The 18,304-nt window shown below is 35.2% G+C and overlaps 2 protein-coding genes across 2 annotated transcripts; both read right to left on the bottom strand.

Annotated features, from left to right (window-relative positions):
- Positions 1-197: 197 nt before the first annotated feature.
- LOC109535881 (E3 ubiquitin-protein ligase rififylin) lies at positions 198-1,921 on the bottom strand. Its single transcript, XM_019901900.2, has 2 exons — positions 1,103-1,921; positions 198-1,049 (listed from the first exon to the last, which is right to left on the bottom strand). Exons 1-2 carry the CDS (start codon positions 1,842-1,844, stop codon positions 817-819), a joined length of 975 nt encoding a protein of 324 aa, XP_019757459.1. The 5' UTR covers positions 1,845-1,921; the 3' UTR covers positions 198-816.
- A 3,090-nt stretch (positions 1,922-5,011) lies between these two features.
- Positions 5,012-17,257, bottom strand: LOC109535904 (cyclic nucleotide-gated cation channel subunit A; the record flags this gene model as incomplete). The annotated part of the gene is given in 6 exon segments (XM_048669786.1): positions 5,012-6,904; positions 7,367-7,593; positions 16,497-16,628; positions 16,690-16,833; positions 16,889-17,075; positions 17,131-17,257. Coding segments are annotated over 6 exon segments (944 nt in total), but the record flags the coding sequence as incomplete, so codon positions are not given.
- Positions 17,258-18,304: the final 1,047 nt, after the last annotated feature.

Here is an 18,304-nt window from a genome sequence, read left to right as displayed (position 1 = left end):
CAAATTTCTCAAGATGAACTACGCTCTAGCACTGACGAAGCGCACGAAAAATTAGGGCCCCAACGTATTTGTTATAGAGAAGCAGTCACATGATCCGAGATATGCACAAAACGGGCTTCGGAAAATTCTGAATCGGAACTCCTTGTTTTCACTTTAACAAAAATGAAAAAACGGTGTAAGTAAGAGTAAACAGATACTAAACCAACAAAAATCACCAGTTTTTTACATCGACTTAGACTTACACATACATGTATGTATAAAATATAAGCCATTTTATATACACAGTTATTTCTTTAATCTACGCATCTTATGTACGTAAGGAATTTGTAATTAAGCTAATAAAATTTACAATAAAAATAAAGAAATTTTACTTACAGTAAAAAAAAATCGTTAATCCGAACAATTTAAACAAAAATTAGAATTTGCCCTTGCAATAATTAGTTCGGACTATCGTGATTATACAGAATTTGAAATAGGGACAAATTGGCTTGCATCACCTTCAAAACATATTTGAAAAACTATTGTAACAAAAACATTTGGGCCTTACTCTACTAGTTCATAACATTCAACAAATTTTGCTTAAACTGATAAGCTATCACCAAAATATTCTAAAAATCACATTTCGAAAACGTACAGCAGTCAGCTGTAAGCCATTATCTGGCTTGGGTTCATGCGGAATACATCGGGAGGTAAAAGCAGATTTAAACATGTAGAAAAATAAATGCAACTTAATAAAGGGCACATTGTATATATAGGTATAATGGCTTGCAGATGAGCTGCTTGTAAAATTTTGAATATATTTTAATAAAGGTAATTTTAAGCTTTAAATGTTCTAACTACTCTCACTACGAATCGTCGACAGATGGGACATTCGGCCAATCTTTTGCCACAGTCAATGCATGTCGTGATGTGGCCACATTCCAGTAAAACACAGTCTAAGGGTGCATCCATGCAGAGCTTGCACAATTCGTCTAATGGCACATTATCTGGGATATCCTTATGCTTTTTATTGTCTTCCCAAAGTGCTTGAGCGCGTTCTAGCAACTCATCTGCAATATTCAAATTAAACTACAGCTAAAAGTAATGCAAGAGTAATAATGACCTTTCTCAATGCAGCCCTTAAACTCCACTCTGTTGAATGTTAGGAGAATTTTTAATTGCTTTGAAGACAGTTCTTTTAGCTCCTCAACGTTATTGAAGTCTTCAAGTTTTGGACGTCTCTGGCCTAGAGGGCTTGATTCTGGAGTAAACTCGACGTTTTGGGGAATATGTGAGGTAGTTGGCCTGTCAGCAGGTTCTTCATATGGGGGAGCAGAAGGTTCCGAGTGTACATCTATGCCCGAATAACTGGGCGCAGCCACTGTATGTGCGTATACTGGGGCACTACTTGATGTAGGCTGATGTGCTGCGGGACTTGATCTATTCATCTGATCAGTGCTAGGTTTAGGGGCGCCTCTTGTGTCTGAAATGACTGACTCCAAGTTACTGATAAGTCCGTTAAATGGCCGCAGTTGATCCCCAAAGTTGGCCGTCAATTTGTCCACGCCCTTCCTTTGCCTCTCAGGAATACATTTATTGCACAACAGATCAACCATCTCCTTTTTTTCAACCACCCCGTAAGTGGACACATTATTCTTATTCAAATAATCTCTGAGATCCTTTGACTTCAGTTCCATTAACTTAACTCGATCCGGGGGCCTTTTAATTAAAACTAAACACACATCACAATATAATACACCGTCTTTCCGCTTCAAGCACTTGTTACAATACTTGTCTTCACATTCTCCGCATCGGATCTTCCAGTTGAACAAGGTAAAGTCGGACTTGCATTTTGTACAAGGCATTCTCTAAGAGCTAAATTAATATAATAATAAAATCCTAAATCAACATAAATATTTGTTTGCAAATGACAACGAAACAGTGGGTGGGTCGGCTGTCAATCTGTTAGAACCGTCAATTACATGATAAAAGTGACAACGCCGTTTAGGAGGCTAAATCCAGGACGGCCTATGGACGTCCGATAATATGATTATCACGTCATACGTTCAAAGCTAGCAACATTTCTTATGCGATATTTCATTTAGAAAGTACGCAATTTAACGCTCTATTTGGCAATGAAAACTAGAGCTTTGTGGTTTAATCGGTTCTCTAGAGACGAGCCAACGAATAAGAGCGGTTCAGAAGACTCGCATTAATTTTGAATTTGTGCGTTTTACGTGAAAACTGGAAAAAATTTTTATACGAACTTAAATATAAAAAAGTACATAATTCAGCAATGAATATCTGGCAATGTAGAGCGTTGTAGCTCAACGGGTCGTCAAGATACGAGCTGACTAATAAAAACGATTCAGAAGATTCGCCTTAAATTTAAATCTTTCAATTTTACGGAAAAACTAGAAACAGTTCTTATATACTATCTTAAATCTAAAATATTACATAATTTAACGTACTATCTGGCAATGAAAAGTATATCGTTGTAGCTCAACCGGTTCTCTAGATACGAGTCAACGAATCAGAGCGGTTCTGAAGACTCGCATTAATCTGGAATTCGCACATTTCGAGTGAAAACTAGAAATATTTTTAGAATGACATTTTCCATAAAATAGTACGCCATTTAACGCTCTATCTTGCAATGAAAACTACAGCTTTGTAGCTCAACCGGTTCTCTAGATACCAATCAAAGAATAAGACTGGTTCAGAAGACACGCATTATTTTTGTATTTTTTCATTTTCCCTGAAAATTAGACACATCTATAAAATGATGTTTGGCACAGGAAAGTCCGAAATTTAACGGTCTATTTGGTAATGAAAATTAGAGCTTTGTGGTTTAATCGGTTCTTTAGATACGAGATCACGAATAAGAGCGGTTCAGAAGACTCGGATTAACTTTGAATTTTTTAATTTTACGTAAAAACTAGAAACATTTTTTATACTATCTTAAATATAAAATGTACATAATTTATCGCTCTACCTGGCCATAAGAAGTATGGCGTCGTAGTTCAACCGGTTCTCTAGATAACATCCAAAAAATGAGAACGGTTCATAAGACGCGCATTAATTTCAAATTTTTACTTTTTGCGTGAAAACCAGGAATATTTCGTTTTATGACGTTCAGAACAAAACTGTACGTAATTTAACGCTCCAGCTGGCAATTAAAACTAGAACTTCGTGGCTCAACTGGTTTTCTAGATATGACCCAAGAAATGAAAGCGCTTCGGGAGTTTCGAAGAAGAAGAAGTATTGGCAAAGAATATTAACAAGTAAAATAACACGTATATATATTTTGAAAACATTTTATTTAGTTTATACACATATCTTAAAAAATATACTTGTCGTTGATAAAGAAACACATTTTACCATAATAAGATCTAAAAACAAGGCAAACGTGTTAAATGGGTTGAAATATACAGTACCTACTTATAGGAAAGGGTGATTTAAAAATTTAACAGAAACCGTCTGCTTAATCAGTAGTAAATACATAGTCTTATTCTTACTATTTACATAAATCGACCTTTTTATCACACATGTATTAAGGCGTTTAAACGTGTACTGCGCATTGGTACATATATTAAAGAATATTTGATTAAGCCTCAGGAAAATTTATCAAAATATTTTATTTATAATATACTTTTCTTTGAATAGTCTTTTTTTATTTAGAAACGTAACGATTTGCGCTGTGCCTTAGAAGGTTCAAACTTCAAAGATCAGTACCATGTAATATCGCAAAATAATTATAATATCTTTTATACAAGGTGTCTCAACTCCTAATGCAAAAACCGTAATATGTGATCATCAGTTTCATAATAAGCAGTTGTAACTTATTTTTATTTCCATAGTGAAAAATTCACACTCAAAAACGTAAGCAGATTTAAGCTTGAAATTTTGGGCATGTGTAGGAAAAGGTTTAGTTAATACATACGAAAATTCTAAATCGATTTAAATGTTTCGCTCAGTTTCTGTAAGTTTTTGAAAATTCAGCATAATTCAGGACAGACGTACAGGCTTGTGGTTAAAAATCCACAACTTTCAATCTTCATATGAGTAAAAATTCAATGGATTCGAAGTGTTCAGGCAGTTCTTGCTGAATTTTTGAAATGCCGATGTCATTCCAAAAAAAGCACCAAATGTGCGCGCCTGCAGTTGAAAATTCATTACTCGCAAAATTAAACAGATTTAAGTTTGCAATGTTGGGCATGTGTAGAAAAAGCTTCAATTATTAAACCAAGAAATTGTGAATAGATTTCGAGCTTTCGCTCAGTTTTGTAAAATTTTCATAAACATGCTTCTGGTTAAAAATTTACAATTTGCATACGACCAGAGATTTAGGGCTGAGTTTTTGCCAATTTATAGAAGAAGCCTCAGTTATTAACTGTTAATTTCACTCGATTCTAAGTTTTCGGTTAGTTTTTGTAATTTTTTTAATTTCCAATTAAACTTTAAAAAAGCACCAAATGTGTGCGCTTTCGGTTCAAAATGTATATATAACTCGTAAACGTGAACAGACTTAAGACGCCAATTTTGGTTTAATCGGCAATGAATCGGTATAGAAAAAGGTTTAGTTATTAAGTTCACATATTTCTAATTGATTTCGAGCCTTCGTTGAGTTTCTCTAAATGTTTAAAATTTCGGTGTAATTCAGAAAAGAGGCTTAAACGTGCATGCTTGTGGTTAAAAATTCACAACCTGCCACCTACAATAGATTTGAAGCTGCATTTTTACTGTACTTTAAGAGATTTAATAAAATTAGAGTTGGGTTCGTCCTGCAAATTTCCATTGCTGTTTTTGGGCTTAAATGAATCGCAAAAGGAAAAAGATACGCACATATCGTTTTATTTAAATTGAAAAACACCCCAAGGCGCATCACACGTGATAATCACGTGGAAAAGAGGCCAACTTTGACCAAATATTACGTGATTATCATGTGATTCGACGTCATTGGCTTAAACCGACCTTTAAAGGTGTCATTTGTAGCCGTGAGTCAAAAAGTAAAGAGAAAACAAAAAGTCAAAAAGCAAAAAAAGTGTCAAACTTTATTAGTTATTAGAAAGTTGCTCAAAAATGAACTTACCTAAAGCAGGTAAGCATTTAGAAAAATTAATTATATTGCATGACCAGACGGCTCAATGGTAAATACAGTTTTTCATAATGATTAGTTGGAAAATCGAGAAACAATTAAAGTTAAAATAAGTTTTCCACACTTAACCGTTAACGTTAACTTTAACCACATTTTTGCAGGCTTGAGTATCTAAATTCACAACTTTATCTTCAATTGTTCGTTTCTTTTGCTTATGGCATGGATTAGATAGCATCCTGCATATCAAAGCGAAATTAATGATAATATAATAAAATAAAACCACTAAAATCTCAACTTTACCAGCAATGGTTTAATTTTTTAAATATTTTAAAGTCAAATTTTACGCAAAACATAGAAACCAAAAAAAAGTGCCCAGCTTAATATGCAGAGTGTCCAGTAAGCTTACGATCGAAAAGGTAATACGACATTATTTGGCTGAAAAAAAAGACACTCTGTACTTACTTTCATTATTGATTTTTCACTTTGATGGCCAAAGTAAAAGAGTATTTTTTTATATTTGGGCAGAAAACTAAAAAACAACTGGCTGCAAGGACGAAAAGCTCCTTTCAATTCAAATTTTAAATAAAACATCAAGAAAAATAAGAAGAGTGCAGCTTCCAGATAAAATTTCTAAAACACTATTTTCTACTTGTGTTTCTTTCTGAGCCAAATAATATCGCTGTTTTTAAAACACGCTACACTTTTTATGGTATGTTTTCGGGCGAAACACTCTGCACATTTGTGCAGATATATTAATAATTTACAGTCATTATAAATATTTCAACGAATTTCTTAAGTACATTTACTGACTACGTTCAAAGTATTCCTATCTACAAATTGTTATTTATATTCGCCGGCTTACTTTTATTTTTTGTTTTTTACCTACATAATAAAATATACTTAGATATGTTGTGCCCACCATTCCCTCTTAAGTTTTTTCTCAGGAGCCTCACTCTAAAGCATTTCCGAAGAAGTAAAAATAATAGAGAGTGACCTAAACTTAAGTCGAAATAGAAAAAATTAAGTCACATTTATCTCATGTGTTAGTGGCGGATAATGGCGTTATTTTGCCTCAACTGTTTGGTCACTGGGTAATTTAAAGGCACAGTTTTTGCACACAGAAGAAGTGCCCTTCGTCATCAGCTCTAGAAGCCGACGATTAACAAAATTTGTATCAAACCATGGAATCGAATTTGCCATCATAAAGTAACATTTTTTTTCTAAACGGCTCAGAACTAAGACAGAAAACCATGGCCCATAAAATTGTATTTTTATCAATAACGTGACCCAAAAGTATATTTGATAGCCCAGTTCGAAAAGCTAAAATTTTCTGCAGAGAGAAGTTAGCCTTAGTCAAAATTGCCCTTTTCGTCAGTGTTGCAGAATTGAGGAGCAAAATTATCTCACTCAACCTCAAGATTTACGTCACTGCATTGCTCATTAAGTTGCAAGCAACAGGAATTGGAAAAAAGTGAACAAAACTTCACATTCCTATTTAAAACAGTTCCCGAATTATATGCAAAAAACGGGGAAAAAATCCACAAAAATCGGATAAGGGTGCGTTCAACGGGCCTTGTCATAAACTAATTTTTCAACACACCACATGCTGGAAATTGGCGGCACTTAAGTTTGGGTCACCCTGTATTAAAGTGCTTTGATTCCTCGCTCTATGATAATGAAAATATCTCAGTTGGGCACACAATTTACATGGTTTTGTGCCTGCTGCAAGATGAAAAATCGCCTCTCCTCATCTCGAACGATCTCAGTCTTCGGCGCACTGTTGGAACTGTTAAATTTTCAGATATGTTGCCATCTCGATCCCTATCTGTTCTGTAACACACAAGAATATCTGGTGGAAAAAGTTGCACCATCCGAAAAGTTGCGAATAAAATTTACTCTGATGATTTAGCGTGATTGTAAATGGTTCATTTTATCAATCGGTTTTTTTAGCTTAAACTTGAAGCAATTTAAAAACAGTTTCCCGGTGGCTTTATCACACAGGGTGTTGAAAATATGAGCATCGATATGTATGGTTCAAGGCGAACTCAAGCAGCAAATAAGTATATCTTGGAAGACATTGAATAACTAATGCAAACAGTCTAAACAGCAAAGACGCTTATAAGACATAAATAAATGTGGGCCTAACTGGGAAAAAACTAATGAAAATTGTGCTAATGTGCAAGAATAACGGTGATTGAATTTGAACGATGACTTATACGATAACAACTGAGTTCTACTAAGAACATTAAGGCAACTGTCGAGCATCTTAGCTTAATAACTTGTCTTGCTAACCTGGTTTCCACTCTACTTAATCTTTGCTTCAGCTTCGCTTGACTGGCGGTAAACTCAGCTAGTAGCCTGGCTAATCGACTGTGAATATGATCGACTGAAGTTTCCAACTTTTTGATACTGTCCTCCATCGAGTGTTGTGTGGCTTTCGCTCGTTTGAACACATCTTCGTCCAGCAAGCCATCTTTCCGGAGCAATTGACATCCACGCTCTATCAAAGTGGCTCTTGCCTGAAAAACAATTCGCATTAATTTAAAAATTATTTCTCTCACTTAAGTGAAAAATTCCTCAATTTTTGGTGAAAAAACCTCAAATCACTTAGCGTCCAGCCATTCGTAAACATGCCCCCAACTTATCCAGATCAATAAACCTATACATTAAATGAAGACAAGGCGTTCAAACATCCTGTTTACGAGCGTATATAACGTATTACCAATATCCTGATTGAATGTCGATTTACAAGTTTTATAAGCTGAGCGGAACGATCCAGCAAACTTGTTTGAAAGTGCAGCCATTTCAGGGAAAACATCGAAAAGCTTTAAAAAGTGTTATGTAGAAAGAGGGGACAGTGCAATCAGTTTACCTACATTTCGAAGTTTGCACCACCGAAACGTGTAATTGGCAAAAGTTTTATAGATAATGCGGATATTTTTCCAAAACACGTAAATCTTTATTTTTATCTGCGCATTCTGATGCTCCAGTTGATAATCGTCTGAGAACTAGGCCACGGATTTTGGGGCAATCGCGGATATTTCGAGCCAAAAAAGCAGCTTTTTAGATTATAGGGAGGCAAAGAGGTCATTGTGATATTTCGGGAAATTGCTGAAAGGAGTGAAATCGGCAGGTTTTCTATGTTTAATTATTTAGTTTTCAAAACTTTGCATCGGTTAAGGGAAACTCGCCACTGCACACATAAGTTGCTGCCTTTTGATATTGGTGTGTTCATGTTTTTCATTTCGACCAGGCATCGAAAAAAATGTTTGAACCATCATCCTGGTAGAACAATAACTGCTTAAAGGCTTGTTTATCAGTAAGTGGCACAAACGGCCAAAGCTCATATAAATACATACAAATAAATTGACCTTTTTTCCGGTTTCCTAAAGTTGAAGGCAAAGGAAACACACGGAAGAAGAAGCCTTGTGGAAGCGCAGTTCCAAGCAGCAGGCCATACAAAACTGGATATTAACAAAAAAAGGTACTTTTATCGAAAAATGAGCACGATAAGCAAAGACTTAAACAGAAGAAGACAAAAAGACAACGGTGTAAATGAAAATTTCCTTACTGCTATGAGGAAACCGCTGCTTTAATCGACAAATGGATTCAATATAGAAAGTGTTTTTAAATGTGAACGGGCATTGGTGAAGAACTTATTTGTAGTATTCAGCGAAGATGCATATGTCCTCTTAAAATTAGCCAGAGTTCCACAAAAGATTAAGTGTAAAGTACATTTTTTCTTGATGTTTTACTTAATCCCAGAGTATCATTTTTCACGTGTTGTTTTGTAGCAGGAATCATTTTTGCCTCAACATGCGGGCAAAATGATTTCTGTGCTCTTTTTGCTTCTGCCGTTTTTATCTAATAATTTAATACATATTTTTTCTAGTGTTCAGAGAAATCCTTTTAAGGGCCTGTTCTATTAAAACGAAAATAAAAAGTTTTTATTTTTTGGCGTTGTTTTTTCTTAAGGCAATTTACCCCTTTCTCCCCTATTAGTCTTATCTTAGAAAAATATTTCGTTAATTCAAATAAACTGTATTTTCGTGGCCGCGTCGCCGTGTAAGTGTTTAGCAATGTTTCTAAAAAAACTTTTTACTAATAAAATTGAGCTGTTTTATTCTCTTCGCAAATTTCACAATTACTTCAGACTATCCCTGGGTAACACTTTGTTGAGTGGCGCTTTTGAGTTGTTGAAGCTTTCTGCCTTAAAGAGTTATGTATCAGATCAGAAGTTAATGAGGTATAATTAATCATTTATTAAAGCTTTACATGAGCCAAGACTGAAGTTTTAGCATTTAAAAAAAAGGTCATCAACATTTTCATGAGTAGCTAACTCCTAAAAATTCACTAAGTTACCTTTTCTGTAGAAACGATTAGTTGAAGATACGGTCTTTTTGGTTTTAGGTCTAAAACGGAAAAAACCGGAAATTTTTAAGAACTTAAATTTAATATTCTTCAGAGCGATGAGGGGACGAGTTTACCAAATAGTTGATTATACGCTTTTGATCTATCTGATCGTTTTTAGAAAATACTTAATTTATTTTGGAAAAAAGACAAGAGAACTTTGTTTGGATTTTGTCCCAAATTCAAAGGTAAAACGGGTATTAGAAAAATATACCAAAAGAAGATAAAGAAGACCAAACTAAAAACGTTAAGACGACGAGTTTTCATGTAGAATCGATTTAGTATTTTTTGCATAAGAGCCAATTTGCCAGTAATTTACAGTTAAAAGTTAGGAAAAAACGCGTTTTTCTGTTTAGAGAGAGTTTTGCTTACAAATATTGACCTAAAAGTGAAGAAACCCGAATTAAAAAAAAAAACAAATTATTCACAGCAAAGGTGATGAGTTTTCCAAAAAATAGATTATAAACTTTTGCTTGTTCCGTTTGGGGAAACATTTTTCGGAATAAAACGAGGAAAAATGATTAGGGTTTTATTCAAAATGCAAAGCTGCAAAAGGTTTTCGAAAAATTTTCATAAAGCTGTTAGGAGACGGAGTGTTTCAATAAAATTCCATTTAAAATTTTATTGAAAGAATTATTAAGTAAAACTTTAGAAAATAATGCGTTTTCTGCGTAGAAAGAATTTCTCATGAAAACTGAAAAGTCCTTAAATTTTAAAGAAACTTAAAAAACCTTCAGAGCGATGAGGTGACGAATTTTCCAAACATGTTTTGTAAACTTTTGATCTCTGGTCGTCCTCTCAAGATAATCTTAATTACTTTCGGTCAAAAATTGAATAAAACTATTTGGTTTTGTGCCAAATTCGATGCTGAAAAGAGTGTTTCAAAATTCCCTGCAAAGCGATGCATGAGGCGAACTTTCTTTCTAGAAAGGTATCAGAAAATAACGGTTTTTTTGTGCTTTTGGTTAAAATCGTTTAGTTTTGGGATCGGTTTTTGAAAAACCCTTAAAAATTTTGGGAAAAACGGAAGAGATTTAGTTCCGCTTTGGTCCCGATTTCGACACTGAAAAAGTTCTTTAAATTTTTTCAAAGCTATAAATTTAGCCTTGTAATTTTTTGCGTGAAATGCGTCCATATTGTCAGTATTTTTAAGTAAAACTCTAGAAAATAGAGCGTTATTGAGTAGAAGTAAATCTATAGTAGAAAAAATTTAATCAAAGCTATAAAATCACAGTTTTTAACAAACTCTGCAGTCTTCAGAGTCATGGGTTTGACGAGTTTTCCAAATAATCTGTTATAGACTTTCGCTTATTCTGTTCTTTGTTTGATAAAAAATAATTTGATTTTTGTCCCAAATTGGAAGCTGGAAAGAGATTTAAAATTTTTTTACAAAGATACGAAGGAGGCGAGTGTTTTAATAAAATGTATATTATAATTTTCCACGAGAATTACCTTAAGTGAAACTTTAGAAAATTAAGCGTTTAGAAGAAAGAGTAACTTTGCTTTGCTAAAACTGGAAAATTCTGAAATTTTGAAGAAGATTTAAAAATATTATTAATGAAGGGCCCTTAAAATAAATCTAAAAACAACTAAAAAAGTCATCAACATTCTCCCAGCAAAGCAACCGAGTTACTGTGCCGGTGCGTTGGGTTGGCGCACCAAGTTCGCGCAGTACTACGCGAACTCCTGAAAATTCACTGAGTTCCCAGGCCTACTTCAGACAGTCATTAAAACTGTCTATTTCGGAGATAAAACCTTTTTCAATAGACAACATGGAAAGATTGCTCCACCAGAAACAATCCTCGGATATGAGTCAGTATATTTATTTTCAACACAAACAACCGATACTGATCTACTACTCAATAACGCGTTCGGCGCTGGACCAAATGCAGCGAAACCTCCACTTACTGTGGGTACGGTTTAGCTGGATAAGGGGGCAGCGGAGTGTTGCGCGGGTGTTCAAAGAAGCGCATAAAGCTCCATCCTGTGGCCCAGATTAAATAATAATTCAATGGGAGCGCGCGTTAGTAAATGATTCTACTGGTCGACTTTACATGCGTGATTCGCACTTGTTTTGGAATTTATTATTAGTGATTACCATCCGAGTAGCAAATATTTAGCATTATATTGGTTTTTTGAAAATAATGCTTTAGTAAGACTACAAATTAAATTTTCTCATGCGGTGAAGGACGGTTTGGTTGAATCGGTTCACGATTATGTTATCCTTAAGCAGTAATGTGGATACACGAACCGCCGAACCTTCTTTTGCAATAATCGTCAAGTTCTCTAAATATAATCTTAGACGCACAAATTGACAAAATATGTACTTCAAGATTGTGGAAAAATGTCAGTAAAAATGTACTTTGCATTAAAGTTTATGCATCTTTTCAGGCTTTCTAAACAATTTTTTTCCATACGAAGTTAAGTTAGTAGCAACTATAAATCTTGAGGCGTTAAAGTTTCGAAAGAAGACGATGGGGCCAAACTTTTATTAAGAAAACATTATTAACTTCTGAAAAAGTTATGTATTTTGAAGTATGGGGAGAATGTTACGACTGATTGGTTGGCACCCTGTATATTTTTTGAGAATATCGTTCTAAATGGCTTTAGTTAAAATAATGTATTTACTTACTATCTTACCAGAAACCTGGTAAGATAGACCTCAATACACAGGGTATTCGGTAGCAGCATTTTTTAAAACGCTTAGCTTGAACTGGCGGAGGTTTTTCGAGAGCGAGCAGATATTTCACGGCTTTTTTACATTCCAATTTCAATGGAGCTTTCATTTTACGTACTAAATAGATTTTACAGTTCAACGTAGCCTTCTGAATGCTCTCTTTCTTTAAAATATCCTCTCGAATGCCCCAAAAGTGATTTAAAAATGCCTGCTTAAAATATGTTGGGGTTATTATAAAGCTTGCCGGATTGATAATATTATTATTGGAAACAGTGCAAATATTTAAGTTTAACCCCTTGCTAAAGTTGAAACGTGATGCTGTTAGCTGTGTGAAATTTGTAAATGTTTCATTACTGGAAGACTCAAAGAACTCAAAAAGCAATTTCTTCCATGACTCGTGTTTGTCTTCTACACTTGTACTGTGTAATTTATCCTCGCAATGCTACACCTTTACGTGCAAAGGTGTAAAATAAAATAAGCGACACCCGTACGATTAATATAGCTTTTCCCGTCTCCAGAATTATGAACCTTTGTACACGTTTTGGAGCCGTTAGCCCAATTTCGCTTCCTGCAGGATTGATGTTAAACAACGTTTCTAAAGCACTCAAACGCAAATAATCGTTGAAGTACGAACATGTGCCAGCTCTAAGTGTAAAAAGCAAATTTATTAACAATTCGCATGAGATTCTTTCGGTTCGGAATGCCGAAGTTTCGAGTCATTTAAAACGCGAGTCTCATTTGTCTGAATCTGTAAGTTTGCAGTTTAGCCTACACTAAACGATTGTAATTGGCCGATTTAAAAGAAGAATGTTTTTGGAACAAACAACAATTTGTGAATATCTTGAGAATAATTCTTTGACAAACAATGCTTTTATGTCTTTAGGACTTTAGAAAATTTGCGTGTTTTGCGGCATTACTATATGAGAAGAAATATTTCTTGCTTGGAAACTGATTTGCTTTGCCAAAAGCGCCAACATTTTATAACCGTTGAAACGGTCTAAAATAGACTCTACGGTCGTTTCCATTTCAAGAAAGAGGAACCCCAACAATCATCTTTTTATCCGTGAAATTATGCAGAAACTGGAAAGTAAAAGTGGAGTTGCGTTTGCAGCATACTGCAAGAATATCGAACAAAACACGCACTCAGACTTTGAAAAAATAATGGATTGCTGAGAGCGATTTTTGAGATATTCTTGTTTCGGTTCGATTCGACTTGGTATTAAACGTGCTGTAGATTATAAAGTATTTTCGATTGAACGTGCCGGCAGGACTTTTTCCTTAAAAAAACTTCTAAATTATTTATATTTAAAAACTCCTAGATTTGATTAATTAGTACCAGAATATTAATTTATTCATTCAACATCTCAAGAGAGTTCAGTTGTCTTCGTACCTAAACTTAAAAAAACAGATTTAGTTCGGAAGTCTTAGAAGGCTAATGTGAATAGCATTGCGATCGATAGGCGAGACACAAAAAAAAAACGGCGATATTTTGAAATTATGCAGAAGCTATAAATCTGGGAGATTTATAATTGCGGCTATCGGATTGAGCTTGACCTGCCTGACTTTCTACGAAGAATACGCTTAGAGCTTCCTTTTGCGAGTAGAAAAACTGAAGCGTCGAAATCGATGACACAAGGTCAAATTTCAGAACTTTTTTTAGTCTATCAATCTTGATAAAAGAGTTATTGGAAATGGTGAATCGGTTCAAGTTATTGCTCTTTAACTCTAGTTCTATTAACTGCTCAAAAATGTCATATTTTTAAAGTTCTGGGAAGAGTCATGGGTATGCATACTTAGAGCTGAAGTGCTCCGTACAATTCAACTCAAAAGCCTCGATGAGTCGTTTTTTTTTGATAAGCAAGAACTTTTTGCTCTGTGTGTACGAGTAATTTGAATCTCTATATTGACTTATTTTTACTTTCCTTAATGTTATAAAATATGTTTTTTTAATTTTAAAAAGTATGAGATTTTGAGATATAAAACTTTGACTGGTTTTCTTCATAACGTTTCGCCAGCATGAGTGGCTTTCGAGCTAAACATCTCTGAGGATGAAAGTCACTCGTGCTTGCGAAACGATATGACAAAATAATTTTTCATGACGGCCTAAAAGCTAGAAAACTCACCAGTTTCAAACAATCCGCTAGTTATTTTTGAAAAAAAAAACATAAAACGTTTGATAGCGATTTAAGTACCAGCGAGTTTTTAGCTTAGGAATTCGATTTTAGTGAACAAAACTATATTTTTCAAATATCAAATAATATAAAATTGGGTCTTAAATTTCGGCAAATAAAACTTTCAAGTTAAGTAGTTTAAAATCAGCTATTTTTCTGTATAAAAAGAGAAAATGGCTGTGTTGTATTTAGGTTCTTTTGCTCGCGATTATCTGGTCTATTAGTGAGTTTACGAAAAACGTTAATTATTTCAAATAAAACTTCAGATCTTTTTATCCAGTTGCATGATCGGATTTGCACCTTGATACACTAATCCAATTATATTTTTTAAAGGCTTCAAAGCGAATTTAGTAAAAATGAGTTCTGACTAACCCAAACTAACCCAAACCAACCAACAGTATCTTGAGCATTCAACTTCTGATTCATTTTCGCGAAAAATATTGTAACTGAACGCAGATTCAAAAGCTTTTGCACCAAAAAAATAGAAAGACTTTTCCTTCAAAGAAGCCCTGAAGTGATGAAAAATTTATGGCTCCAAAACACTTCGAAAGCAGATAAGAACGTTAATTTAGTTGCACAAAATAAATTAAGTTTATTATGGAAATATTAGGGGCCTTAATTAATCGCATCTTGATTTGCAGCCGAAGTAAGCAAAAAATTAAGACTTCGATTTTTTTAAATACTTTTACGACTTTAAAAAATGTTACTTTAGAGGCTCTTTTTGAAATTGAGCTCTCTTGAAAAAAAATTTTTTTTTTCAAGTTATGTTTATATTTTCCTTCCCAAAATCCTTAGGATACGTGCACATCGGGTGCCGAGCTGAAAAACACGATTTTTTCAAAACTCACAGAAAAACAAACATTCCTTAATGCGGCCCATAACATCACTCGAAACAGGGCATCGGCTGCTTTAAATGAGGAAAAACTCACTTGATTCGAGTTTCCAGGACGTTTTTAGTTACTAAATCGAAGCGATTCGTCATTGGTATGGATAGACGTATTTAAAAAAAATTGCCAAAGAAAAACCCACAATCTCTCAAGCCTGCACAGAATATTACTTGAAAAAAAAAATGCTCAGCTTTAAATGAGGAGAACCTCACTTTAATAAAAAATTTCTGGGAGTTTTCAGGATTTTTTCAGATACTAAATCGAGGTGTTTGGCCGTTGGAAATCCCCGATTTTTCAAAAATTCGCCAAGGTGAAACCAAAAATCCCTCAATTGAGCCCATAATATAACTCCAGAGCAAAAATACGCTGCTTTAAGTGAGCAAAATCGCACTTTAATGGTAAATTTCCTTGAATTTCCAGGAATTTTTCAGTTACGAGGAGCTAGGTTAATCTCATGTAACCATCTTTTTCAAAATTCTAGAAGGTTTTAAAATCGGATTTCAAAGTGAATTCGTGTTATTATTTAATTTTTTATTGTTAATATTATCTCTGTGCAGCAAGGCGTCTATAAAATCTTTGTTTTCTTCAAAAAACAGTGAAAATTGTCTGGGCTTTGCGCGCTTCAACATTTTATGAAGAGCAAGCTTGTGAATCCTGCTTTTCAGCTTCCAGTCATAGAGAACTTACTTATTCTACTATTATACTTCTAGATATTTGTCTCTTATCTTATTTTCTGCATTAATTATTGTTCCGAAATTGAATGCTTGACCAATTTGCTCCTTGATATACAGCAAGTTTCACAGTCTTTCGAGAAGATTTGAGATGGAATTTTTTTAAAATTCCTTTTCCCCCCTAAAAACAATCAAGTTGATTGATAGTAAAATTAATTTTGAGGAGAACAATTGGAGCTAAAAACAGGATAATAAATCCTGTTTATAAAAAAGTAAAAACCTCAATTTTAGGACAATAGAGAAACACGTTCCATCACATCTCCCGCTATATTCCTGACTGGTGACCGAAAAACGAAGCGTCAAAGAGATCGATTCGCTTGTTAGTCCACGTGTTGAGAATTTAGCATGCCAGACGATTGGAGCCACAAATGAGATGGTCAAGTGCAAACTTGGAGTTTGATTTTAAATGGAAATGAAATAGACAACAGCAGGGCCGAGTTGCTGCTGGCTAAAACTGGCAACAACATGGTGTTTGCTGTGCTGCGGCTGAATATTTCGTGTCGGAGCGTGAGGAAACTCAATCAGTTGAAGCTAATAAACACTCACCTCCGGATAGTCAGCCAGCGCCACTAAGAGATCGTCTTTGGCCAAACAAAATAAATCCGAATAGCCCAGGGATCTCACGTTTGCCGTCCTACGATTGCCCGTTCGATTACCCGCAATGTCCAAGACACTGACCTGGAAAAGATATATTGCTGGTCAGCTAAAAGAGCTTTTTCGTGTAAATAGAAAATCCTACTTCTCCAAAGACGCTGCCGGCGCCTAAGGTGGCTAAAACGGTGTATCCATCATCGGCTACCACCTGCAACCGTCCCCTCTTCACTATGTACATTTCCTTGCCGACGTCTCCTTTTCTGCATATGTAATCTCCTGGCGAAAACACCTGCGCAATTAAAATTACTCATTTTCTTCTGGCTGCAGCTTTCGATTCAAATCACCTGCAATCTCAGCTTCAGAACCAGGGCTTCCAACAGTCCAGGCTCGCAGTCTTGGAAGATCCTGACTTTGCGCAAAGTATCCAAGTGCACTCTAATGGCAATTTCAGCCTTTAGTTTGTCTGGAAGGGCTGAGAGCACCCGCTCCTCATCCAGGGCGCCGCTTTCCTGCCAGGTGTACGCAAACCAGCTGAAAACGAATCGAACTTGAAACTTCGAGTTTTAAGATTAAGATACTGGCGAACCGTATAACTCTGGCTTCTAGTTCTCTGCCTACTTTCCGGAACGCCATGTACTGCTTGACTCCGTCCATCCGGTTCTGGAAATCGACTCTGGCTACGTTCATGTTGGAGATCATCGACCCGATGTTGCCTGGAAATTAAAAAATCGCAAATTGTAATAATCGGCGAATATTTAAAAGCTCCAACAATCTTGTTTGCCAAGCGAACGCTGTTTTCAGCATTTTAAACATTTTTTTCCGTGAAGGGGACGAGTGCTACGGAATTGTGTACATGGGAAAACGGCTTCACAGTTTGATTGCTTATGCAAAATTCATTTCCTCAGAAACTAAAAAAACGTCGAAAATTGCCTTGGGCTTAATTTTTAAAAGAAAGGCCCTTTTTTGCAGGTGGCGAAAGTTTCGATTTCCCGGCCATCAGCAATCAAATTTGCGGGATTTTTGAAAACTGAGTGCAAATTTGGGGTTCGTTTACACAGGCCGGATTTTGGCAATTATTTCCTCAGAAACCAGTAAAGCTGGAGATTCACTTTCCGGCCTATTTTGTAGGCAAAAGTGCATTCAATGTGTGCAAAAAATTTCGATTTTAAGTCGCCGTCAGGCAGTTTTTGTAGAACTTTCAAATTTTCGATTGATTTTGGCTCTTGCTTAGGCTGATGGGACTTTCTAATCGATTTCCTCAGAAACTAAAAAAACGTCAAGAAATGCTTTGGGTTTAACTTTGTGAAGAAAATCAATTTCTGGAAGTGGTGAAAGTTTCGATTTCCGCGCGAATTTTTGAAAATTGAGTTCGAGTTTGGGGTTCGTTTACACAGGCCGGATTTTGGCAATTATTTTCTCAGAAATCAGTAAAGCTGGAGACACTTTCAGATCTATTTTGTAGGGAAAAGTGAGTTAATGTGTGCAAAAAGTTTTGATTTTGAGTCGCCGTCAGGCTGTTTTTGAAGAATTTTCAATTATTTGATTGATTTTGGCTCTTGCTTAGGCTGATGGGACTTTCTAATTGATTTCCTCAGAAACTGAAAAAACGTCAAGAAATGCTTTGGGCTTAACTTTGTGAAGAAAATCAATTTCTGCAAGTGGCGCAAGTTTCGATTTCCGCGCCATCATCAATCAGATTTGCGGATTTTTTGAAAATTGAGTTCGAATTTGGGGTTCGTTTACACAGGCCGGATTTTGGC

This window comes from Dendroctonus ponderosae, unplaced genomic scaffold, assembly GCF_020466585.1.
Source record: "Dendroctonus ponderosae isolate FM_Combo_2020 unplaced genomic scaffold, Dpon_F_20191213v2 Dpon_F_20191213_9, whole genome shotgun sequence".
NCBI lineage: Eukaryota > Metazoa > Arthropoda > Insecta > Coleoptera > Curculionidae > Dendroctonus > Dendroctonus ponderosae.
The sequence above is the reverse complement of the archived record's forward strand: the minus strand, read 5'-3'. Positions and strand labels throughout refer to the sequence as shown.

Bases quoted from the DNA above. Each gene is read 5' to 3' on its own strand.
- LOC109535881 (XM_019901900.2), bottom strand. From the start codon at position 1,844: ATGCCTTGTACAAAATGCAAGTCCGACTTTACCTTGTTCAACTGGAAG. The intron at 1,050-1,102 runs GTCATTATTACT...TGAATATTGCAG, and splicing joins TAAGGGCTGCATTGAGAAAG to ATGAGTTGCTAGAACGCGCT.